Source organism: Triturus cristatus, chromosome 8, assembly GCF_964204655.1.
Source record: "Triturus cristatus chromosome 8, aTriCri1.1, whole genome shotgun sequence".
Lineage (NCBI taxonomy): Eukaryota > Metazoa > Chordata > Amphibia > Caudata > Salamandridae > Triturus > Triturus cristatus.
The window spans coordinates 772,801,652-772,828,914 of NC_140591.1; the positions used below are offsets into that span (position 1 = coordinate 772,801,652).

Below are 27,263 nucleotides of genomic sequence, written 5' to 3' on the forward strand. Positions count from 1 at the left end.
CAGGACTCTCATATGCCTATCCACCACTACCTCTCATGCCCAGAGTGCTCAAGAAGATCAAGAGAGACCAAGTCATCCTAGTGGCTCCAGACTGGGCAAGGAGAATGTGGTATCCTGAACCTCTGGCCCTAAGCATCAGTCCACCATTTCGGCTACCTTTAAGGGAGGACCTCCTGTCAAAGCCGCAAAGTCGGGTTCTGCACCCAAGCCCGACCATGTTACAACTCCATGAATGGAGATTGAGCGGAGGAAGTTGTTAACATATGAACTTCCTTTGGAAGTTGTTGGTGTAATTCTGGCAGCCAGGCGTCCATTTAATAATACTGTTAATGATGGGCAGTGGCAAAGGTTTGTGGTGTGGTGTGGTGTGGTGTGCTTTGCATCATATCCAACCTTTAGAAGCTTCCCTTTCTGATATTCTCTTGTTTTGGTTATCACTGGCTCAGCAAGATCTAGCTGTAGCTACAGTTAAAGGTCATTTGGCAGCCCTTTCAGTTTTCTTACATTCACCGGATCAACCATCATTTTTTTAAATCACCTGTAATGATTTGTTTTTTAAAGGTATTGGTCTATATGTTTCCTCCTGTTCCTTTTATAATGCCACAGTGGGATTTGCATCTAGTCACAACATAGCTAATGTGCTTACTGTTTGAACCTATACACAGTTGTTCTTTGTGTCTGTTTACTCTGAAAACAGTGTTCCTTACAGCAATTACGTCTGCTAGACGAGTAAGTGAACTTCAGGCTTTTTCATCAGTACCTCCATGTTTCCTTTTTTCCTCATAAGTTAGTTTCTAAACAATAGCAGCATTCCTTCCTAAAATAGTTATGCCCTTTAATGTGGGACAATCCATTACATTGTCAAACTTTTATGCGCCATCTTATACTACAAAGGAAGAAGAATGGTTACATTGTCTTGATCCCAAGAGAGCTCTTTGCTTTTATTTGGACAGAATTTGAGAATTTTGACTGGATGATTAAGCAATCAAATCAATTTACCTTTATTCAGTTAAAAGAAATAGTACAACCATAAAAGCATTCTAAAAAAAAAAAAAATCATCTTCACAATTCATCGTCAATACATTAGAACACATAAAGATGTTAAAAATTATTCTAAAATAGATAAACAATAAACATAGTACTGTAAAGAATTAATCACAGGAGGTGATTTGTACATAAAGTGCCTAAGTGCAATATGTATGACACAACATCACACAGCATCCCTAGGCATCACTAGTCAGTATATGTTTTGTCATCTTCATAGAGTAGAGCCTCTAGGTATAAATTAAACTTTCGTCTTTTAATTGCCATTTGGATATACACCACCACCGCGTTACAGGTAAAATCAAATGCAATATTTTATGTATACTATTTTTCGTTTAAAAATAATGGATGTACATGGTCTTCCTGATGTCTCTATAAAAATCACAAAATAAAATTAAATGTAAAGTTGTCTGGTCCGATTTTCCATCCCATGGCACTTTGGGAGATTTTGTTCCCACTTCCCCATGGTTGGAAAAGCTATTAAAAAGTGGATTGTCCCCATTCATTCTTAGCCTTGTAAGATATAATCTATGTCTTAAGTTCGAGACCTGGAGTAGGTAGCGCTGTATTCCTGATCCAATGGGCCTGTCACTGTATGCCCTAGTCAACTGTTTCGAGTTTGCCTCAACTTCTCTTAACCATTCCCTTGATTCTATGAGCCCAGTTTTTAATTCCTTTTTACTATAACTAAGAATTTGTAAAGGATTATTAAAATCAATATTCTCAGCGCATCATTTTAATATATTATTAATATACATAAACCAATGATTTTTTTAACCATGCTCAAGGGTGAGGCAGTCCTTAATAATTTCCTGCGTACATTTAGTTCCCTCTTTACTCCAGTTCCCATACCAGACACTAAAGCCTGCTGCACTAATAAAATCATTAATATAAGGGGCAGCAAGCTCTTTATGAACAATACATATGGAGGTAGAGTTGGTAAAGGCTACCAATCTTAAGAAGATATTTTCTTGGGTCTGGAGGATAGCATGGTTGGTCGTTCCCCAAAGCGCAGCAACATAACAGGTTCCAGAAAGGCACTTAATCCTTTAAAGGGTCAAAATGTCCCTAATTGGCTTATTCCCCATTTTGTTTGAAAATCTAAAAATTGCCTCTGTTATCCGTGTAAATTTTGATTTGCATGAAACAATATGGGGTCCCCAATGGCCGTTTGATGTAACAGGCCTAAATACAAAAATGAATGTGTTTCTGCAATGGGGACACTATTTACATGGTGTGTCCTAGTCTTTGGCTTCCCTTTTCTGCAGACCATCGTAAAAAAAAAATCAAATTAAGTATTAAATATTTTTTCTGCATATATTCTGCAAACTTCTCAATTAGGCACTGGAGCCCGTTAGCAGTTCTAGACAGAAGAACCGCGTTGTGTGCGTAAAGCAAAGTAGGGACGATGCGGTTACCAACTGTAGGGTCATCGGCCTTTAACTTTTGCAGGCATTCGTCTACTCTGTTTATATATAAAGAGGACAGGAGTGGGGCAAGAACACAATCCTGCCTAATCCCAAGTGTTACTCTAAAACGGGTAGTACACTCTCCTCCAGGCCATTGTCGAACTCTTGTGGTTAATCCTTTATATTTTTGTGACAGGTAGACAATAATATCGCTTGGAGCACCCATGGGAGCCAAAATCTGCCGTAATTGTACATGATTTACTAAGTCGAAAGCACTTGTGAGATTGACAAAACACAAGTGTATATAGCCCTTTTTTGCAACTGTATATTTACTAATTATTAAATGGAGGTTGATGCAATGCTCAGCAGTCCCTATCTCCTTTCTGAATCCATACTGTGAGTCTGTAAGGGTTAAGTTATCAGTTGCCCAGATTTCCAGTCTCTAGAAGTATTCTGCCCATGAATTTGGAGGTTGTATCAAGTAGGGAAATAGGGCAATAGCATTTAGCATCACCTCTATCGCTCTTTTAAAAAATAGGTACTATAATGCTTTCCGTCCAAGTTCTGGGCACAAGACTACCAGCTGCAGCGTTACATACTCTTTGTAAAATTGGGGCCCAATGACCTGTATCAGTCTTAAAAGTATCTACTGGTACCCCATCAAGTCCAGGTGCCTTTCCATTTACACATCTGTCTAGGGCCACTGTAACCTCATCCAGAGTAATAGGGGCCAAATTGGAAGAATCCATGATTATGAAATCTCAGTTATCTGGTAATACAAAAATGGCATTATCTGGGTTAAAAACCTGCCTAAAATACTTTAACGAGTCCGAGGGCTGGACTAGGCTCTCGGTGTTTGCTGCAGAATGATTTTTAAAATAGGTATGGTTAATTGTTTTCCAGAATAAGGGGGCTTCCGTGCATTAGCCACTTGAGCAAATTTTTCACATGTCTGATCTTGTATCTCCCTTTTCCTTCTATTGAGCATCTGCTTTTATAGCCTCCTTTGTGTTTTAATTAAAGCAGCATTCCTTCCTAAAGCAGTTATACCCTTTAATGTGGGACAGTCCATTACATTGCCAAACTGTTATGCACCACCTTATACTACAAAGGAAGAGGAACGGTTACATCGTCTTGATCCCAAGAGAGCTCTTTGTTTTTATTTGGACAGAATTAGAGAATTTTGACTGGATGATTAACTTTTTGTTGGATTCTCAGGAGTAAAACATGGGCAATACAAGTTCTAGATGGATTTTCTTATCCATTAAGATTTGTTATACTCTATCCAAGAAATAGCCTCCAGTGGGACTGCGTGCACATTTAACCAGGGCAAAGGCTGCTACTACAGCTTTGGCTTGTATTGTTACGGTGTTACATATATATATATATGTCAGGCTGTAATATGGGCATTTTTGCACATGTTGACCAAGCATTATTGATTAGATAGTCAAGTCAGGAGAGAAGGGCATTTTGCCCGGTTTGTCCCACAAGATTTCCTACTGGGAGTCAGTCCCCAGACTCACCATCTGAATGGTACCGCTATGGTATCTATTCAAAAGGTGAGGAATCTGTGGTTAGAAGTCTATCAGAAGATCAAGTTTCTTACCTTTGGTAATGCCTTTTTTGGTAGACTCTATGGGCCCGATTCACAGAACTAACTTAAGACAAAATCCTAAACTTACTACTTTTGGTATTCACAGAAGTTAGGATTTTGTCTTAAGTCTGTCTTAAGTCTGTCTTAAGTTTGTCTTAGGTTTGTCTTAAGTCTGTCTTAAGTCTGTCTTAAGTCTGTCTTAAGTTTGTCTTATGTCAAACTTTAGACAAAATCCTAACTTCTGTGAATACCAAAAGTAGTAAGTTTAGGATTTTGTCTCAAGTTAGTTCTGTGAATCGGCCCCTATGTAACCCCAGATTCCTCACCTGCCCTGCTACCTCACTGTTCCATGGAAGGGGCTTAAGCAAAGGCTTATGTTGACATATATTTGTGTTTTTGGATATCAACACACAAAAAAATTATTATTATCATACACATTGAATTGCATTTCTTAAGGCTCTACGTCTGTTGGTTCGGTTGATGGGCAGAAAGAATATGACACCAGCAGGAGCAGGTAATGTATATGTAGGGAATCTGACATCACAGCCGCATGAGAGGGAATTGCTCACAGAACCATGACGTCACACAATGCCACCTTCTGACACTGGAGGCGTTGCTATACAAAAGTTTCTGGATGCAGTAAGACGCCTGGAGGTATTCAAAAGGTGAGGATTCTGCGGTTAGATAGAGTCTGTACCAAAAAAGGCATTACCGAAGGTAAGTAACTTGTTATTTAGCATGCCTTGTGTGTAATACCACATCTATTTCTTGCATTGTCTGCAGGACCCTTTGTTGTGACGAAATAGGAGTTTAGTGGTATATAATTGTCTATACTTTGACGTCAAAAATGTTATTTCCAGTGCAAGTAGTGCTTGTTTGGTTTCTTTGGTGGGCGATGCTCACAGAATATGTAGTTTATTTTTTCTGCCATATGCTCTGTTAAGAGTAATTTTTTTCTGTTTACCTTTCTCTGCTGTCCTCTTTGTCAGATGACACCTTGTGAGATCAAATTCGCTGTCCATGTGGAGTCAGTGTTGAACCATGTCCCGCAGCCCGAATACAGGCAGCTGCTGGTTGAAACCATTCTTGTTCTCACGCTTTTGTCAGACATGGAGGTGGCTAGCATTGGTGGCATCATCCATGTAGATCGGATAGTGCACTTGGCCAATGATCTTTTCCTTCAGGAGCAGGTACGTGTGGTGGAGTGCCTAATTGAAAATTAAATTGCACTGACTAACCTGAATCCTCAAATTAAGTCTAAGGGCAGGCTGTAGATTTGGATGGTAAAAGAAAATCTTCCTATTTTCTGGTATAAGTGCTAAATCTAGAGAAACTCCACTGTTGGAATTTCCTCTGCCTTAAGAGATAGTAAGATGGAGTAAATTCCAATGATTGGTTCTAACCTGGTTCTAGCTCTAATCCAGAAAATAGAGGATTTTGTATTAAAAGCCAACTCTAAATTAGGTCCTTAAATCTCCTCCTTTGGGTAAACTTTATTTGTGAAACAGCATTTTTTATACGAGAAAAGCACAAGATAACAACATGCCTCACACTGAAAATCCCTAAAATACAGTGCTTTCTGGGTATTTATGGGTGTTATTATTAGCCAGCTACAGAACCACAGCAATAAATATGTTACATATATTTTATACCAATAAAACATGTATTTGTGAACTTGTTTCCTACAAAAATATCTTGTCTACTCTAAACTGTGCCCTCAACTGTAAATCTGCAGCCTCTAACTACACTAGTTACTGCTGCTATGTATTAGAACCTCTATGTCCTCGTTCCACCCCTTATAGACATCCTTATCCCAGCCTAAATTTCTCTATAATTAGACAAGATAGCAAGGTTTGAACAGGAAGAGTTAATGTTTTCTGTTCTCTGTCACTCGTACACTTGTCACAACTTTTTCCTCAACCACTCTGTTTTTTACAACTGTATTACACTATACCTACATTGCTCTACTTCATGCTACTGCGCTCTACATCACTCCACTCTACACCACTCTGCTCTACTTTGTACCACTATACCCTGCGTCATGCTACTCTACGCCTCTCCAAACCATTCCGTGACACTCTATGGCACTCAACTCTATGCCACTGCACACTATGCCACATCACTCTACTCTATACCACTCCACACATTGTCACTCTACTGAAATCTATGCCACTCCACTCTACTGTACGCCACTCTGCACCACTCCACTCCACACCACTCTTCTCAATGCCACTCTACTCCACGCAACTTCACTCTGCTCCATACAATGCCACTCTACTCTGCTCCACTATTACTCTATGCCATTCCACTCTAATCTATGCTAATCCATGCCACTCAACACCACTCTATTCTATGCTACTCTGTTCTATGCCACTCTCCTTCATGCCACTCCACTCTATGTCACTGCACGGCACTCTACGCCACTACACTCTACTTGATGCCACTCTACTTTACACCACTCTAATATACACCTATTTACTCTATACCACTCCACTCTACTCTAGTCCACGCCATCCCACTCTATGTCACCCCCTCTATGCATCTCCACTCTACAACACTCTACTCTATGCCATGCAACTACACCCCGTACAATGCCACGCTATTACACTCCACTCTACATCACTCAATGCCACTCTATCCCACACCACAATACTCCACCCCACTCTATACCACTCTACTGTACGCCACTCCCTCATCATCATCACCAATCGGTACTTGTAAAGCACAGCTGATCACCTGTGAGGGTATCCAGGTGATGGGTTGCTGGACTTAGTCGAAAAGTCAGGTCTTGAGTCTCTTCCTGAAGTCTGTCAGCGAGGGTGATGTTCAGAGGTGGAGGGCGTTCCAGGACTTGGTGGCGAAGTGGGAGAAGGAGCGGCCTCCGCTGTGGCTACGGAGTGTGCACGGTGTCTGTGCTAGGCAAGGGAAGCAGAGCAAAGGTTTCTGTATGGTTGGTGGCAGTTCAGGCGGTGGTTCATGTATGCTGGTCCTTGGTTGTGGAGTGCTTTGTAGGCATGTGTCAGCATCCTGAATTGGCATCTTTTCTGAATGGGAAACCAGTGGAGGCTTCTCAGGTGTGGGGTGATATGAGCCCTTTTGGGCAGGTTGGGGATCAGTCTGGCCGCTGCGTTCTGTATAGTCTGGAGCCTTCTCATGAGTTCAGTTGTGGTTCCTGCATGCGTTGCCATAGTCCAGCCATTTAGTGATTAAGGCTTGCGTGACTGTTAGTCTTGTGCTGATGGGGAGCCATTTGAAGATTCTTCATAGCATGTGGAGAGTGTGAAAGCAGGAAGAGGAGACTACCTTGATCTGTTGTTTCATGGTGAGTTTGCTGTCCAGGATGATGCCGAGGTAGAGGGCGTGGTTTTCGGTGAGGGTGTGGGTCCGAGTTCGAGGAGGAGGAGTGGTTACCAAAGATCAACTCTTCCGTCTTGTCAGTGTTGAGCTTCAGACAGTTGGCCTTCATCCAGTCTGTGACATTTTTCATGCAGTTGTGGAAGTTGGTCTTAGTGGTGGAGGGGTCTGCTAAGAGTGAGAGGAGGAGCTGTGTTTCGTTGGCATAGGATTTGATATTGAGATCGTGGGTTCTGACAATGTTGGCTAGAGCTGTCATGCAAGTGTTGAAGAGGTTGAGACTGAGGGATGAACCTAGAGTGACGCTGCAGATGGTGCTCTTGGGGTCCGAGGTTAAGGGAGATAGCCGGATTCTCTGCGCTTGTCCCATCATGAGGAACGATGCAATCCATCTGAGTGCATCTCCCTTGATCTGGTGCAGTCTCTTGATGATGGTAAGGTAGGATTATGGTGTAGAAAGTTGCTTAGAGGTCGAGGAGGATCAGTATCGCCAATTCTCCCCTGTGGAGTAGGGTGCAGATATCATCTGTGGCAGCGATCAGGGTGGGCTTGGTGATGTGGTTGATGCAGAAACCGGATTGGCAGGCCTCTAGAAGGTTGTTTCTCTCCAGGTGTTCTGTGGGCTGCCGGTTGATTTCCTTCTCCAGGACGTTGGCGGAGAAAGGGAGCAGTGAGATGGGTGGTAGTTCTGTAGTTTGATTGGGTTGGTGGAGGGTTTACTGAGGAGAGGTCTGACTTTTGCATGTTTCCATGCATCTGAAAAGGTGGCTGTGGCGATGGATACATTGAGGATGGTGGTGAGTTAGTGGCTGATCTCCTTACCTCCTAGGTTGAAGAGGCTGTGGGGTCAGGGGGCTATCGAGTGGATGCAGTTCATGATGGCTGTGGGTTTCGGTGTGCTGAGCTGTTCCCATGCGGTGAGATGCTAGTCTGGGGAGGCTTCCATTGGAGTGAGAAGGCTGTCGAGGACAGTGGGTTGGGACTCAAAGTTCATGTGGATGATGGATATCTTGTTGTGGCAGTGAGTCGCTAGAGCATCGCAGAGTTCCAGTGAATGATGAATAGTGTTCTCTGTGGCTGGTGGGCAGGAGAACTCTCTGACGATGGTGAAGAGTTCCTTGGTGAGGTTGGTACTTGCCTTGATGCAGTCTTCAAGGGTGTCCTTTTTCGCATCTTTGAGCCATTGGTAGTGTTCTTTGAGGGCTAACTTGAAGGTGGCTTAGTCTGTAGCATCTCTGCTGGTGCACCATCTTCTTACCAGTTGTCTGCAGCTGCGTTTCATTGTACTGAGTTCTGGTATGTACCAGCGGGGGCAACTAGGTCGACGGCGTTGGTGATCCAGGTGTTGAAATTCTGAACTGCTTGTTTGAGGTCAGCTGTCGAGCCGGCCTGGGTGGTGTTGATGGCATCTATCCATTGGATCTGTATCACTTTGCTCCAGCTGCGCATGGAGGTGTTAGTGGTGGCGGTGCAAGGTGGTCCTGCGATGGTGAAGTGGACAATGGAATGGTTGGTCCAGGTGAGTTCTGTGGTATGGCTGTATTTGACTCTGTTGTTGGACGTGATGATAGGGTTCGGTGTGTGTCCTGCTCTGTGTGTGAGGTCTGTAACCAGCTTGGTGGGGCCAATGTTGTTCATTCGTTCCAGTAGGTTGGTGTCTGTGGAATCGTCCATGTGGAAGTTGAGGTCTCGGAAGAAGATAGTGTGCTTGGACTCGATGACAAGTGGGGCTACCAGTGCGTGGTCCTGGTGGTCTGTAGATGAGGGTGCCTTTGATGGTTGTTTTGTCATCAGTGTGGAGTTGAAAATTGAGGTGTTCTATGATCAGTGTGGTGTCGTCTTTGGTGCTGGTGCAGCAAATTGTTTCCTTGTTCACAATGGTGATGTCCCCTCGATGTTTGTTGGTGTGGTGCCGGTGTGTCATCTTGTAACCATTGGGCCTTGCGATGTCGGAGTCAGAGGAGCAGTATGTTTGCAGAAAGATCCAGCATTGATCAGGAAGCATTGGAGTGTTTCCGGGGTGGTCTCTGCCGGCAGAGGGGGGAGTGGCGTGAGTTTCTGTGGGGGCTTTAGGTCCTAAGTTGCAGGTGAAAAGACAGCGATGGCAGGTAAACAGTTCTGATGTAGAATGAGGAGATGCGAGGCAGCAGTTGTTGCGGCGTCCGGGGTCCGGGGCTTGGAGATCTTCGGTGGAGGACCTGTGGGTGCCCAGAAGGCAAGGGTTCCTGGTGCTGGGCGTGGACAAGCGTGGCCACACTATGGCGTCCATTAAGTAGGTCTTGGGATGGACACTAGGGAAGTGGCTGGCGGGAAGATGGGGGAGCACAGTGGTAAGAATGAGGCAGCCCTAGAGGCGAGATAACTAAATTCCTAACAAAATGAGGGGTAATACAAATTCACTAAAGTTAAATAGTGTTCATAATAAAATGAGTCAAATAAATATAGTGAGCACTAGCAAAGGCTGAATGGTTCTGGTAATAATCGCAATGCCTGTGCGAGCACTAGAACAGGCTGATCAGTGCACAGAGGGAGCAGGATGGATAAGTGTCACACGTCCAAGCTGCAAGGGGAAACTGGTGTAAGTACCTGTAGGACCTCTACTCTACGTAGCTCCACTCTATACCTATCTACTCCACTCTACTCTACACCACTCCACTCTAAACCACTCCTTGTCACGCTATGCCCCTCAACTCTACATACTTCACTCTACTCTGTGCCACTCCACACAATGCCAATCTACGGCACTCTACTTCACTGTACTCTATGCCACCCCACTCTACTCTCCGCCTCTCCACTCTATACCTATCTACTTCACTCTACACAAATCCCCTCTGTGATACTCCTTGCCACTCTATGCCACTCAACTCTATGCCACTGCTCTCTGCTCTTCACCTCTCCACTCCACACAATGCCACTCTACTCCACTGTACTCAATGCCACTCCACTCTGCACCACTCTACTCCATGCAACTCCACGCCACCCTACTCCACTGTATGCCACTCTACTATACGCCACGCAATTCCACTCTACTCCATACAATGTCACTCTATGCCACTGTACTCTGTGCCACTTCACTCTACGCCACCCCTCTCTTTGCCACTTTACTGTATGCCACTCTATTATACACCACTCCATTCTTTGACACTCTATTCTGCGCCACTCAACTTTGCTCCACGCTATGGCACTCTATACCTCTACACTCTATCTGTGTCACTCTACTGTACACCACTCTAATATATGCCACTCTATGGCAATCTACTCCACTCCACACTACTCTACACCACTCCACTCTGCTGTACGCTACGCAATTCCGCTTTACTCCATACAGTCCCACTCTACTCTGTGCTACTCCATGCCACACTACACCACTCTACGCCACTCCTCGCCACTTCACGATATGCTACTCTACTGCACTCTAGGCCACTACACTCTACTCTGTGCCACTCTACGCCATTCCCCTGTAATGTGTGCCACTCCACTCTACGCCACACTACACCAATCTATTCCACTCCACACTACATCACTCCATTAAACTCTGTGACTCTCTACTCTACGCCACTCCATTATACCCCACTCTGCTCTACACCACTCCACTCTATGCCACTCTGCTCTACACCACTCTACTCTATACCATGCCAATCTTTTTCATGCCACTCTACTCTATGCCACTCTACTCTATTTCACTCTACTTGACGCCATTCTACTACCCACCACTCTACTGTACGCCACTCCACTCCACTACACTTAACGCCACTCCACCCGACGTCACTCCACACCACGTGGCATAGAGTGTCAAAGAGTGGAGTGGCATGCTAGTTTGATAAGCTGCTGTCAGCAATTGTGTCCCGCTATCATTCCTGAATGTTTAGTGCCTTACAAGACTGCTGTAGTCCCACCTAACGTTGAACTAATATGAATATTGTATGTTGCAGTTATTTGAGTCGATACCCATGCATTGTGTGTCTGAAAGAAACACGTTAGTTAGATTCCTCACCTTAGAATATCCCCAGGCGTCAGACTGGATCCGGAAGATTTTTCATCAGCAATACCCCTTGCGCGTCGCTAGGCGTCGTCTGCGGCTCCGCGTCCGTCGTCGGCGTCGTGCGCCGTAATGACGTCGTCGGAGTACTTAGACGCCGCCCTCGTGCGCTGACGTCAGTTCTTCTTTTTTCCGCGCCAGTAAGCGCAGATCTGGGAGAGTTACCCCTTTTAGTTTTTTTTTACTAAGTTTTTTGATCCTTTTTGATCTTGTCTCGACTCCGGTGCCGGTAGGATGCCTGGTTTTAAAGCCTGTGCTGACTGCAACCGCTTGATGTCGGTTACGGATCATCACCGCCGGTGCCTTTACTGATTGGGCCTCGACCACGACGCGGAGTCGTGTTCGGACTGCAAGGCCCTGACCTCGAAGGCTAGACGGGAGCGGTCCCGTAAGCTTCTCGAGCTTCGCCACTCGGCTCCGCGCCCCTCTCGATCCCGGTCCAGGAGGAGGTCCAAGGATCGGTCGTGGAGCCGCAGCCGACGTCATCATCGATCGTCTGGCTCCAAGTCTTCGGGTAAGTCGAAGCACTCCAAGAAGTCCAAGAGGCGACACCGCTCTTCAGACTCCCCTCGCCGGTCGCGCGACTCGGCCGAGGGTCAGGGTGGTTCCACCCCTGCGGCTCCAGCGCCGCGCAAGTCCCCATACCCGCCGGTCCCTGGGACTGACGCGACGCCGGCGGAAGTCAGTGCCTTCCTCTCGGCCATGAGGAACCTGGCTCCGCCGTCGACGCCCACTGGCGCGCCTTCGGGCCTCGCGGACCCGACTGGGCAACCTTGCATGCCAACGCCGGTCGACCTCGTCATGCCTCCTCCGCCGGCGTCGACACCGGTTCCACCTCCGACGCCGGCTCCGCTCGGCGTCGTGCCCCAGTTCAGCCCCGCTCCGGACCCGGCGCCGTTACGGCGTCGATGGACGCCGCGTACGGCGCCGCTGGAGACACATTATGTCTATCGTCCGGCTCCGATCCTTCCTCCTGTTTACCAGGAATCGGATGACGGGGGCGAATGGGAGGGGTCCGAGGATCCTATGGCCGTTCAGGCTCAGCTGTCACAGGACTGGGCAGATTAACTGGGGGAGGCCAGTGGTCTGGATACTTCTCCAGACACTGGATTCATCTCTCCTCCGAGTGTGGCTTCGGAGGAGGGTGCTGCTTTCTCTGTGGTGCTGCGCAAGGCGGCCGCAGCCCTTGGGCTCGAGCTACCTGCCGTGGCTGTGAGAACTAACGTCCTCACTGAGGTGCTTCAGTCTGCAGCAAGCTCCACTGAGCCTCTGCTGCAATTCAATGAGGCCCTCATTGACGTTCTGCAGGGCACCTGGTCCAAGCCCTCCACAGTCCCTCCTGTGGACAGGAACGTCGCCAGGCGCCACCGCCCTGCTCCGGGCGACCCCAGTTTTCTGTCCCAACACCCTACCCCCGAGAGCCTGGTTATCCAGGCTTCTACCTCCCAATCCTCCTTCCCGACCGCTCCGCCGGACCAGGATTCCAAGAGACTGGAACAGTTTGGCAAAAGGCTGTTCTCCTCCCTTAGTTTGGGCCTGCGGTCCTTGACCACCGCCTGTCTTTTGGACCGTTATTCCCACTCTCTGTGGGATACGGTGGAGGACGTGCTGCTCCTGTGTCCGGAGGAGGTCCAGACACGACTTACCCAGGCTCTGGCCGATAAGAGGGATGCAGCACGACATGCTATCAGATGTGGGCTTGACACTACGGACTCGCTGGGTAGGGCGATTTCTACCACGGTGGCGCTTAGACGTCTGGCTGCGGTCCACGTCCTTTTCGGGAGATGTCCAGAGCACTCTCATGGACATGCCCTTTGATGGCACTCGCCTTTTTGGTGAGAAAGCGGACAGTGCGCTGAATCGCTTTAAGGACTCCCGGGCTACGGCCAAGTCCTTGGGCCTCTCGGCCCCGCGGTCGCAAACTTCCGCCTTTCGCCCCTTTCGTGGCCAAGGAAGGGGTGCCTCCTCACGTCCGCCTAGCCACCTAGTGGACGTGGTTTCCGCCGAGGCGGTTCTGGAGGACGACGCGGTCAGCCCACATCCACCCCGGCAGCATCTGCCTCAAAGCCTTCCTAGTCCGAGCTTTGAGGCCCATTCCACGCCAGTGGGCGGCAGAGTTCGCCATCACCTGCTCCACTGGCGGTCCATCACATCGGACAGGTGGGTGCTGCAAATCGTCCGAAGGGGCTACTCCCTCCCCTTCGAGACGACCCCTCCAGCCATACCACCGCAGCACCACCGTATCTCGGGGGATCATTTGAATCTTCTCCACGAGGAAGTTTCGAGCCCAGAAGTAGGTCGTGGTTGTTATTCCCACTACTTTCTGGTTCCCAAGAAGGGCAAAGGGGGCCTACGCCCTATCTTGGACCTCCGGAACGTCAATGCCTTCCTCCGGAAGGAAAGGTTCAAGATGTTAACTTTAGCTCAGGTTCTAGCTGCCCTAGACCCGGGAGACTGGATGGTAGCGTTGGACTTGCAGGACGCATATTTCCACATCCCCGTCCTGCCGGCCCACCGGCGTTACCTGCGGTTCACGGTGGGTCACGAGCACTTTCAGTTTGCCGTGCTCCCCTTCGGCCTTACCAGTGCCCCTCGGGTGTTCACGAAAGTGATGGCGGTGGTCGCAGCTCATCTGCGCAGATCAGGGGTTCCAGTCTTCCCCTATCTCGACGACTGGTTGTTGAATCCGGGCTCGCCCCAGGCAGTCGTCTCCCACCTCCAGACTACGGCGGATCTCCTGCATTTGCTGGGGTTTTCCATCAACGTGCCGAAGTCGCACCTGAGTCCCTCTCAGAAACTCCTCTTCATCGGAGCGGTTCTCGATTCGGCGTAGTTCTGGGTCTATCCGCCGGAACAGCGGGTCCGGGATATTCAGGCCCTGATTCCCATCTTTCGGCCTCTATCCTGGGTTTCGGTCAGGCTAGTGTTGCGGCTTCTGGGGCTGATGGCCTCCTGCATCCTACTAGTGCATCACGCCAGGCGGCGCATGCGGGCTCTGCAGTGGGACCTGAAGTTTCAGTGGGCCCAGCATCACGGCAACCTGTCCGACCATGTCTTGATCTCGGAGGGCACTGCACGGCAGTTGCAGTGGTGGCTCACGGACCGCGATTGGGTCACGGGCAAGAGCCTCTCCCTTCCCCAACCGGAGCATGTCGTAGTGACGGATGCGTCCCTCCTGGGATGGGGTGGCCATATGGGAGAGGCGGAGATCAGAGGCCTTTGGTCTCCGGCGGAGTCTCGCCTCCACATCAACCTGTTGGAGTTGAGAGCGATCCGACTTGCACTGAAAGCCTTCCTCCCCTCTGTCAGGGGAAGTGTCGTGCAGGTGTTCACGGACAACACCACCGCCATGTGGTATTGCAACAAACAGGGCGGGGTGGGGTCGTGGACCCTTTGTCAGGAGGCTCTGCACCTCTGGACGTGGCTGGAACACCAGGGCGTCACCCTAGTGGTTAAACATCTGGCGGGCTCTCTGAACGCCAGAGCAGATGAACTCAGCCGCCGGTGCATGATGGATCACGAATGGCGTCTGAACTCCGAAGTGGCGCAAGGTCTCTTTCAGCAGTGGGGAGAGCCTTGGTTAGATCTATTCGCCACCGAAGAGAACGCGCAATGTCAGCAGTTCTGCGCGTTGGAATTTCCAAGGCGGCACTCGCTCGGCGACGCTTTTCGTCACGAGTGGAGTTGCGGTCTGTTGTACGCCTTTCTGCCTATACCACTTCTGCCCAGAGTGCTGAAGAAGATCAGGCACGACCGGGCCCAAGTCATCTTGGTGGCCCCGGATTGGGCACGAAGGTACTGGTATCCCGAGCTACTCAGTATGTTGACCGATCCTCCGATACGTCTGCCCCTTCGGGAGGATCTTCTGTCGCAGCAGCAGGGGATGGTCCTACACCCGAACCTGTCCAGCCTCCACCTCCATGCGTGGAGATTGAGCGGCGGCAGTTGATGCCATTTGACATGCCTCCTGAAGTCTGTGATATCATTCTGGCAGCCAGGCGTCCCTCCACAAAGACGGTATACGCCTGCCGGTGGAACAAATTTGTGGCATGGTGCACAGCAAAGGCTGTGGATCCCCTTTCCGCCCCTCTTTCTGAGGTCCTCCTCTTTCTTCTTTCTTTGGCCCGGCAGGGCTCTGCCCTGGGCACCTTGAAAGGTTATCTTGCTGCCATCTCTGCCTTCTTGTGGCTTCCTAATCAGCCTTCTCTTTTCAAGTCCCCTGTAGTTACACGCTTTCTAAAAGGCATTACTCACACGTTCCCTCCTGTCCCTTTTGTAATGCCTCAGTGGGACTTGAATCTTGTTCTCACATTTCTAATGTGCGCTCCCTTTGAGCCTCTTCATAATTGTCCTCTTCGTCTGCTGACGCTTAAGACTGCTTTTCTGGTAGCCATCACCTCGGCTAGACGGGTGAGTGAGCTCCAGGCTTTATCATCCAAGCCTCCTTTTCTCTCTGTTCATCCGGACAAGGTTGTCCTTCTGCCTCGTCCCTCCTTTCTTCTGAAAGTGGTGACCCCCTTTCATCTTGGGCAGTCTGTCACCTTGCCCACCTTCTTTCCGCCTCCGCATCCTTCCAAAGAGGAAGAGAGGCTCCACCGTCTGGACCCAAAACGTGCGCTCTCCTTTTATCTGGACCGCACAAAGCAGTTCCGGGTGGACGACCAACTTTCCGTTGGATACGTGGGTGCTAAGAAGGGGAAAGCTGTGCACAAACGGACCATTTCTCGATGGGTCCTTTTGTGCATCAAAATTTGTTATTCCTTGGCAAAAAAGGACCCTCCTGTTGGGCTGCGCGCCCATTCTACTCGGGCCACGGCGGCTACTACTGCTTTGGGACGGGGTGTCCCTTTGCAGGACATCTGTCAGGCGGCAACGTGGGCTTCGCTACACACGTTTGCCAGGCATTATTGCCTTGACAGCCAAGTCCGGAGGGATGGCTTCTTTGGCCGTTCTGTCCTCCAGGACTTTCTGGTGTGATCTTGGTTCGCAGACCCACCACCGGGGATGGTATTGCTTGGGTATCTATTCTAAGGTGAGGAATCTAACTAACGTGTTTCTTTCAGATGAACAAGTTACTTACCTTCGGTAACGATGTATCTGTAAGAAACATTAGTTAGTTAGATTCCTCACCGACCCACCCATCTTCCTCGTTCTGCGAACTGACATCTAGGGTTAAGGCTATCCCTTTCAGGGCCCTAGAATTTTTTGGCACCAGTGTCGGTATCTTGCATGGCTCTGCGTTCCTGGCGCGGAAGGCAATGTACAAGAACTGAAGTCAGCGCACGAGGGCGGCGTCTAAGTACTCCGACGACGTCATTCCGGCGCACGACGACGGACGCGGAGCCGCAGACGACGCCTAGCGACGCGCAAGGGGTATTGCTGACGAAAAATCTTCCGGATCCAGTCTGACGCCTGGGGATATTCTAAGGTGAGGAATCTAACTAACTAATGTTTCTTACAGATACATTGTTACCGAAGGTAAGTAACTTGTTCTTCTAGTTCTTATTGCGTAGTACTCTGACACCCTCCCATTGCTACGTAGTGTGACCACAATAGGCCTGTGTTGCACATCTATCTTATAAGCTGACAAGCTCTGCACACTGACTGCTTGCTGTTGCCCCATTACTTCTGTTTGTTGCCTCAAATGTGTGTATATCCCTCGCCTTTGCAAATCTCTACCCTGATTGTATAGTGCTTTGACTCCCTCTTCGTACGAAATTTGCTGTGCACTAGACTGTATAGAACTAACTACAAATTCATTATCTGGATAACTTGAGAGATAGCTGACATCCCTTAATTACAAATATCTAAATATAGGCTAGGCATGAGAACGTGAGACATCTCTGCACTAAATGTGTTCTTGGGGCACTGAAGTTGCCCTCTTTTATGTTTTTTTCCAGCAAGTTCTGTTTTCTGCACACCAATGACTGTTGCATCTGTGTTACTGTCATACTTTATATTTGTGTATGGGTACAGCATCTTTTCTATTTGATTCATTCAGGCACAAAAAAGGCACTGTGAGTTCCTGGCTAAAATTGCTTGATATAAATAAGATAATCACCTGCGAAGATCTTTGAGGCACCAAGTAGAACCACAAGTGTGTTAAAAGACAAGCTCTCTGCGAGTACGTGGCAGCCATGATAGGAATGGGGAAGCAACGAGTGGATTTACACTCTGTCGATGCGCTCCCACAACACCAGCGCGCAGGCTCATAGTCAGACCAGGCATACTTTAATAGTGTTTCTGATCCCCTTGTGCGTAGCTCAGGTCAAACTCAAAAGTCTGTCTCCATCTGAGGTGCTTTTGGAGGCAGGAACCACTAAGTACAATTTGTATCAATTTAACCAGTAATTTAAATGGCAGGAAAATGAATTTATAAAAATGGCAATTACTCAGATGTAGTGGTCAGACGAAATGCGAGGAAATGGAAAACAAATGTTTTTATCATTAATATCAACAGAGATTTTCACTGTCATTAAATTATATGGGGCGTGCAGAAAAAGTGGAAACATTCCAGAGCTCTCCCGGGGAACTTTTCCGTGGGATGTGGCTGACAAGACAAGTCGATTTGTAAACGGACCTAGGTGGCCTCGAGTGGGGGGTTTAGCTCAGTAGGACAGTTACATTCATTGTAGTCTCTTTCATGGAGGAAAGTCAGCGCAGCAATGATTGTCTCAATATGGTGTCTCTTTTATAGAGATCAGACTGTCCAGCAATTGTTGCCTTATTGTGATATGTCTTTTATGGAAGTCAATCTGTCCAGCTGTGGTTGACTTAATATGGTATTAGAAGAGCAATGCACAAGGCAATCTACTGTGGGTTTAAGTGTATAGGCAAGAATTTATGTGAGGCTGGGGCTGCAGAAGCAAAGAGAGAGAAGAAACAGGAGATGTGACAAGGATAGTTGCGATATCTGGATTGATGGTACCAAGCATGAAGTTACTTTTACTAAAATGCTTAAACGTGTGCGTGTCTGCAGACATTTAGTCCAGTAAAACGTGGGACATTGATCTTCAGAAACAGTTGTCAAGAGATCAGATTCCCATGTCCCATACTTGTCTAGTGTCCAAATGTTAGTGTCTGCTTAGTACTTACTGTAAAAGGTAATGAGGGAATGGCAGGCCTGTAGTATGCAGAGCTAGACAAGTTTACAGTTTTTCGGTATTCACAAACTGGACTTTTGTAGAAACTTACATTTTTGTAGTAGGTCCAGCACTACACTTGGCCAACTATTGGGATTGCATCTCCCTCCCATAGAAAATAGTGGCGGTATGGACTTACTACAAAAGTGTAAGTTACTACACTAGTGTAGTTTGTGAATAGCACTTTGTAGAAGGTTTTGTACCAGTACTACAAAACAAACTACAAAGTGCATTTTGGGATTCAGGCTCTCTGTGCCTAAACCCCTGTTTCAGTGCTTCTGTGTGCTAGGCAGAACAGCAGAGCATCAACAGTGCCCTATGAGAATTTCCTGAGAGTATTTTCCACCAACCTAAACAGGACCATCTCAAATCCCTGACAGAACGTAGAAATGCTGCTGAGGAACTACTAACTGGATTGTTTTCTACCTGGAATCCAATTGACCTTAAATATACAAGGGAACCAAACTTTCAGTTTTTGCTTCCCATCTACAATATTATGATGTGTATATCTCCCTTTCCATGAAAAATATCCTATAAACTGATACCATAGAGTAGATATGCAGGGGTTGAAAAACCAAGGGGAGCCATACACCTCACACCCACATTCCTGTAGCTCTCAACTCCTTCTCACCCAAAGCAACTCCTTGCCATTCCATTTAAATGTTTTTTTAAAAAACAATACCAGCCATCCTACTACCTTCCCCCGCCACTCTTGGCAACACCCGGTCCCACGTAAATAATATTCCTAAAATATCTGCTATCCAGCCACCCTTTCTGGGCATTCCAAGAAGCACCTTCTCCACCAAATTTGAAAATAAATCCAGTTGCCCTGTAGCCTATCCCACCCACTGCAGCCCAGCCAGGTACCACACATCTTGCGCAAGACTAACGCATTTTAGTGTGGTGATCCACATCACCGCACTGAAATGAGAAGTAATGCATATTAGAGCCTCCTGAGATGCACCTGTCAAACCCTGCGGCCAAGAGAGCTGTGTTTTTTAACTAATTATACTAAAGCATTTTTGAAACCAGGTGTGGCAGTCAAGGCAGCGCGCAGACGTGCGCGCTGCTCACCAGATGTGGGGGCTGGCTGAGGCTGCTGCTGAGCAATGCCGATCCGTGAGTCTGCTGTTCCTGGTCACACTCTTCTACTCAACTGGGCGGCACCACTACTTAGGTCCCGAGGCAGGGGAGCTTTGACTCATCTCCTGCTCCACCCAAGCTATCTTGCACATCGCTGCTTTCGTTTTCGCAGAACAAGTATCCTATTCCTGTCAAATCACCACAACGCCACCCTTGAAAGTCTCCTCCCTTCATATATTCAAATATTTGTTTAACACAAAAAAAACTGGTGGCCTGCTGCCCACCCAATCACCATCTCTCAGCCTTCTCCCCCCCCCCCCCCAAAGGCTGTACTTCCCACTCTAAATGCAAGAGTGGAGATCCAGTGGCTGTGCTGACACCAGATCTAACTGAGCCTTGTCAGCATGGGTTCAAGTCTGTTGCCATGCGTGGGTCTGTGGCTAACTGGCGATAAGGTTGATGGCCACCCTCATTTCCCCTTACTTTCCTCTGTATAGAGGTGGGAGAGGCGGATTGGACATACGGTCATTCAAAAATCCCATAATTTGCTCAGGTGTCTGGAGCCCTAGGTGAGATGGGGGGCATACCATGCAAGCAAGTGCTTCTCTGGGAGGAGTCGCACCAATGGAAAGCTGAAGTGAGAGCTTGAATCTGGTCGTCACATTACCGGCTTCCAGAGGAAGCCACACACAACGCATTTAATAGGTTTTTCATGTTAAAAATTTGGTAACAATGTAACACCCTTTATTATTATTCTTTTCATTTCTTTAGAAAGCCCTCGGAGCAGCAGAGATTCTGTTTGACCTAGACCAAGCCACAGGAATCTGCAACTATTTCTACGACAGCGCTCCCAGTGGGGCCTACGGAACCATGACGTACTTATCAAAGGCTGTCGCTACCTACCTGCAGGACTTTCTGCCTAACACTGGTTGCCTGATGCAATAGCAGACAGCTGCGAACGAAGCAGGAAGAATGAAGGAGCAGCGCTCATCCCCCACAACTCCATGGTCATTAAGAGTTATTTTGCAGTTCAGACTCTACCTCAGCAGCAGATAGTGTCACTCGTTGCACCTACCACTGCCTGGGCATCAGAAGCAGTGCAGAGATGGAATTCGGTCCAATGCAGGGCACCATGAATCTATTATCTACGTTTCAAAACATTCATCAATGCAAAGCCGCTAATATTTTAAGGAGTGAACTATGCTGTGATTATTTATTTTATTGTTGGTCTTCACTCCATTTTTTGACGTTTATGTGATCAGGTTTTATCCCATTGAGCGTAAAAGCGCATTTTGCATCTTCTGTTGTAGCATTCCTCTGTTTACTGTGATATCAGGGTACTGCTGAATGCCTCATTTACTGCAGGTGCTTTGTCGTAGAGCCTCCTTGGGCACGTGACATGGACTAGTGATGGGGCTCTGAGTTTGCATGTAGTAAATAATGAATTCAGATCTTGCCTTAGGCATTGTCCACATTGATCCTCAGCACACAAAGGTTTCTGCTGGCAGTAAATGATCTCTACACAGAGATTAGCGCCATTACAGAATTGCAGTCTGCAGCATTTGAACCATTTTTACTGCTAGCAATAAAAAGATTTCACCAGCAGTTTCATTTACCACCATGTGGTAAAAATAATACATTTCTGTCAAAAGGTCAGTGATGGTGCCTGTGCTGGACAAAACACCTTTGCACCGCTGCCTGAGTGTTTAGTGATCCACCATCCTTAGCCTCACAGTGCCGAAGATGGTTATGAATTTTACTTATTTTATGATTACATCAGAGCTCAACTAAATTTATAGATTTTTGACAGCAGTACATTTATGGCACAGGTAATCCGGTAAGGTTTATTGTACTGGTAGGCGGTATTTCTGCTCTCTCGAGCATGCCGTCAGTTTACTTTTGCCCTTTCCATAATGAGGTCCATCATGAAATGTCAGGCAAACGTATTTCTCTTTCTGTGCCTCAGTACCTCAACTGTAAATCTGAGAGCACCTTGGAGCACTTAAGTCTGCAGTGTGCACTTTATAGGTAACTTCAAAACCCACCCTTTGCTTCATTGTGCAACACACAGAGGTGTCTGTTTACTAAGATTTAATGAAAGCGATGCCAAACAACGTGAAATCTTTTTTCACCTATTTATTTTCCAGCGCAACACCTTTTTTATGCTGGAAAGTAACTTGAAAGTACTCAGCGCCCAGGGTGCGTACCAGGGTGGTGCATGGGCGTTCCCATGTAACCACCCAAGGTTTCTGAGGTTAAGCCCTATTTATTTTAAAAAGTTGACACGGTTTAGCGTGACAAAGTAGGGCCCATTTTAAATAGGCACTATAAAGGAGAAATGCTTCAATTTCTCCTTTATTTTTTGACTTTGTGTGTGTGCTGCACTGCACATCACACAAACAAAGTGGGAAAAGGTTTCAAGTTAGTCTAAGCATGGTATTTTGTACTGCAAGTTACCTTCCAGTGCAAAACCTATGCTAGACTCACACAGACAACCTTGCACTATGGTGCAAAGGTGTGTGTGTGGCACACGGCAGTATATTTCTGCACCAGCGCTAGGGAGTGTGGAGGAGAGTGCTACATTTCTGTAAATATTGCGCTCTTCTGCTCTCTCCTTCTCACGCAGCACAGCGCAGCATTTGCGGCTGCTGCACTGCGCTCCGTCAGAATCTAATAAATCTGCCCCAGAATCTGATTCACAAAGATTTTCTGCAAGTGGGAGTAAATCACACCTATTCATTGAACAGCTTCGTGAAGCCGGCCTAAATTTAATCGTGTCAAATATCAACTAAATAAAAATTGAAAACTTGTATGCCCTACACTTGTATGCCTCTGAGGAAGAATGTTCTAATAACCTTAGCGTGCTCCTAGCGTGCTCTACCGACCATTAAAGGCCTGCTCCCTTGCTAAAGGCGTTCGCCTTTGGCTCGGGCCATTAACGTTGGTGCGGGATCATTAATGGCCGGTAGAGCCCACTAGGTCAGGCTCTAAGGCTATAATAAATCCCTTTTCCAGTTTTTATGTAACTCTGGCATTGCTATGGGAGGCATGCCAAGGATGGGGTTGTCTCTGATTGTTAGGCAAATGTTATTCACTACAAAAGAAAATTGTGTATGTCTTTTGCTTACAGTTTGTTTTTAATAATTCTATCTTAATTCTGCATTGGAGCATTTAGACATGTACTTTGCCAGGCAATACCTTAAATACGTTTTTTTAGGAAACTGAATTGATAAACTATGGAAGAAAATGACTGGGGGCTTGAGGTGAGCTATGGCCGAGCTCCCACAAAGGAAAGACAGTCGAATTCCTATTAAGTAATAAGGGTTATAGGACAATCTCTTGCGATCAGTTAGTAGCTTGGCACAAGCAGTATGGCCTTCCTCTGCGAAAATTGTATGTGGTACACATCAGAAACACTAACACAACATTGTAGTTATGTATTGAGCATCTCATCATCTGAACTAAACATACTGCTTGCCAATGAAAGGTGCCTTATGAAAATACTCTCTCCGTAACCCCTCAACAGTAAGCTGCATTTGTTATCGCTATTTCGTACGCAGCCTATATATTCTTACACATATCTGTGCACATGCATACATACAAGTCAAAAAAGGACTCAGAACTCTGGCCCCTATTCGAGTAGTTACTGTAGATTAGCTGCAGTTACTTTAAGGTGCTTAAGCTATGCCACTAATGGTCGCTGAGTGCATCACCAGTAGAAGGGGTACCATCTTAATTTTGTCCTCTACAGTGTGCTAGGCAAAGCATGCAAGAGACAGACTTTTATTCTTCACAACAAACATCAAGAGGGCCCTAAGTTAGCCCTCATTGAAATACGGTCAGGCTCACTTTTGAGATCCCAGAGGCATCATTGTGATTAATAGTTGGCATCAAGTTCTCTTTGAGCCTACTCTCCGCCATCTATAATTTGTAGCTTCTACCCCATGTAAGCTGTTAATACCCAAATCATCTTCAGGTCACAAGAAATTATTGTGAAGTAGATTTTCGCTCATCTAGACTACCGGAGCTTGCTGTACCATGCCCTTACAATAAAACAAATCCAACAGCTGCAACAGATGCAAACCTCACAGCAGAAACGGTTGACAGCCTTTTGCACAAAGACCATAATAAATGTGGCTTCAGTAGCTACCACGGACTCCCTGTCAGTCAGAGGCTTCTGTGCAACGCACGCTACTGAACTTTCTATGCTTGAACTTTCTATTTCCATAAGCATGATCGTCAAACAGCCAGGCACAGTTGCCACTGAGGCAACATTTTTTTAAATGTTTTCCAACTAAATGGACTTTACCAAACAATCAAAAGGCATGTCTTTTCCCAGGATCTCATGTAGCCTTGTTGACCCTGCATGTAGGTACTTAGCAAAATGTGAGTGCGTCTCTGAGTTACAGTTACTGCTCTCCATCAGAGAGGCCAGCATGGTCCAGACCATCAGCGTGCAGTGGTGTCTACCTAAATTAATGATGTTCAAGTAAGAAATTCTGTAAAATAATGTATGAAAATATATCTATGGTGGCCACCATTCCATTCTTGTAATTCCACTCCAAAAGTTCCAAAATTTGAACATTGTCTAGTTAGTTTTCCAGAATAGGTAGAATAACATACACCTGCACTGTAGTGGAGAAGCAACTTGTTGGAGCGAAGACTAAGTACTGCTACGTTCCTCATTTGTAGGTGTCAGCAATAATTGCCAGCATGTTTGCTGTCGAATATTTTTTTTATATAAAGCAAAGTCTCAAACGCTACTGTCCTAGGCCTTTCTGGAGTTGATTCATAATGACCGACTTAGTGAGGGCTGCTATCAACATACAGCATTCTTCAGCCACGTTTTTGCAGTGCGATTATATTTGAGTGTGCACACCTAACCACATCAGATTGAGTTTTACAATTTAATGCCCATTCAGCAGCATTGTTTGTGTCAGCAACAATCAAAGTATGCTCTTAAGTCTCTGCCCCATGGCATCCCTTTCTACTCGCTGTTAGCTTGTTGGCAGCATTTTTTTTTACTTTTAACTTACCCACATACACAAATATTTGCTTAGTAAAAGTTGTAATGTGTGCATGTGTCGCTAAGATACAATTGAAAAAAACAGAAATGCATGAGGAACTCAATGTTACTTAAAGTTCATTTTCACGGGCTGAGCCTACCTTACTCATAAGAGGGATCTGAGTACCTGTGGAGGCATAGAAGTTTCAAGTGACATAACGAGGCATGCTTGAAAATTGGTTAAAGGCAAGCAAGGCACACGCGTTCTGAACTTCCAAAAACTAGTACATTTCGGAGGACTGACCAAAGTTTTAATATGCACTTACTTACTTGACATATAGGAACTCCATATTTTACGCCCAAATTCCCTAGGGGTACATGGGATGAAGTGTGCTGATCAAGTTTAAATTTGCCAACTGTGAGTAAGCAAAGGTGCCAGGTATGGGAACAATGTTTGTATTGGAGAAAAAAAATAAAACACAAATAAAAGTACCATTTTATACATTTTCTAACTTTACTGAGGAGTTCATGAGGCAGGTGTTAATTACTCCTGAGTATTATTATAGAAACATGCATAAGCTTTGTAAATACTTAACAGTTCTCGTGTGAATTTACACAATATTTAAATTATGCATGCTTAGATTTGCTGACATTGTTATTGTTAGTGGGTTTTTAAAAAAAAGGCTACTTACAAGTAGGTAAAACGTACATATTCAGCATGTTATACTTTTTTGCAATTTCCCTTGTAAATCAGTCCCACAGAGTTTGCCTGGAGTTTTAGCCTCTCCTGCCCCTTGACACCTTGCCTGATTTAGTCTTTCCACACATTCAAAATACATAGGCTACTCTTTTTATAAAGATGTGTGTACTGTCTTTTCTCTATATTTATTTGCACCCACGCACATTTAAAAATTCTCTTTGAACATAAACTCCCCATTCTGTTTGTGTGTCTATATAGGCTTATTTCCAATATATGATTTTTTTTTCTGTGTTTCTGTGCACTTGCATGCAGTAATCCCTTTCGCCGTTCTTTGTTACCAGTGCATCTGCTGCCGATTAATGGGAGATGTCAACTGTTCTAGCTTGTTGACACAGTTTTTTAACAATGCTTTGCTCTTTGCAAAAGGTTTATGCTAGTAACACCTGCTTAAGGAAGTGTGACACTGGTCATTATAAGGATGTCTCAGGGACCTGAATGCACATATTGGTAACTTGGTTGAATGCACTTGTTTAGACGAAATACACTTTTTTGGGCACACTCAAGCATCATATATAAGAACCTATTAGATATGTATACATGCACTTAAAACTTTCTTTTGAAATCTTCAGAGGTGGGAGATCTTTCAAGAGATAATAAACATTTGAAGTTTGTTTGATAACAGCAGAATGTATATGGCTATCCACCAAACACAGCAATCTGCTTGTGAAGTAACCTCCATGAGAGAGCACTCAAATCGGGACATGTGGGGTATGTTTTATCTGAAGAACATATGCATGATTGGGCATTAGTATGCGCTTTTTTAAAGGGATAGTAGGTTGTCTCCTACTCATTATTATCCCATAAATAAAGTAATTTTTATAAAGCCAGGGTGTGCAATAGGGTTATTTCTGCTGCTACATAGGGTACTCTGTCTTGTACATTTCAAAGTATAGAAGGCTCAAATATGCACATACATGTTTCTGTATTGTTAAGACAGTTTTATTATATTCGAAAACAAAAAGCAGTGGCACTGGAAAAATCCATAAAGAACTAGATATTCAATACAGTATTTTATGGTATAACATAAGTTATCATTATAAGATAATTATTCTTTATATGATTTATGTATTTGAATAACCAAAGGGCATTGTGAGTAACAAACATATTCTATCTTAAGTTTGCCTTTTTAGAATTATTATATTAAGTATAGACAGTGACAAACATTGTTAACTCTGGGCCTTTAAATGTTACCTGTGATTGACCTTTGTGCTAATGGCATGATTTGTGTGAAGCATTTATTAAAGCTCTGAGCCACTGCAGAGCTGTATTTGTAAAGGATGTATATTTTGTTGGTGTGCAATGCAGTCAGACTGCAATTCCGATACTGTTGATAAATGCAGCAAGTACTCCTGCAGCCATTCAACAACTTCACAGACATATTTATCACATACTTCATTTGCTGTCTGTTTGGGTCTGGGAGTGGTGTACTGGGCATGGACAGATGTTTTTAAAACATCGTTTCCAAACATAACATTTCTCCATTGGCCATGACAATCTCGTCACCACTCCTGTTAGGTACTGTGTTCTGTTTACCATGGACACTCCACAGAAAACCAAAAATAGTATTCAGATAATGCTGTGAGATGCAACTGGCCTGCAACTCTGATAAACTGCAGTATATTTCTGTACTTGTACCATAACTGTTTCCCTGTCTCAGATATGTAGACATCAGATGCCTTAGTTTCTGAAGAATGTATCCTATTAGTGAGTTTCAAAGGGTTTTTACATCAAATGAGAATTAAATGGGATGAGTGTAAAAGGCAGAGGAAGAATGCAAGAGCGGATACAACAATTGAAAAGAATTGAAGTAGGTTTCAATCAAAACAAAAATGG

General features: G+C 45.9%; 1 protein-coding gene across 2 annotated transcripts in view; it reads left to right on the top strand.

The window, feature by feature from the left end:
* PHKA2 (phosphorylase kinase regulatory subunit alpha 2) overlaps positions 1 to 26,257 on the top strand; it is a 687,190-nt gene extending 660,933 nt beyond the window's left edge. Inside the window, exons 31-32 of one of the 2 annotated variants that reach the window (XM_085622210.1) lie at positions 5,037 to 5,237; positions 20,437 to 26,257. In XM_085622210.1, the coding sequence (XP_085478336.1) occupies positions 5,037 to 5,237; positions 20,437 to 20,610 (375 nt within the window). In that variant the 3' untranslated portion in view covers positions 20,611 to 26,257. The remainder of the gene's footprint in view (positions 1 to 5,036; positions 5,238 to 20,436) is intronic. The other variant, XM_085622209.1, reaches the window with a different exon arrangement.
* Positions 26,258 to 27,263: the final 1,006 nt, after the last annotated feature.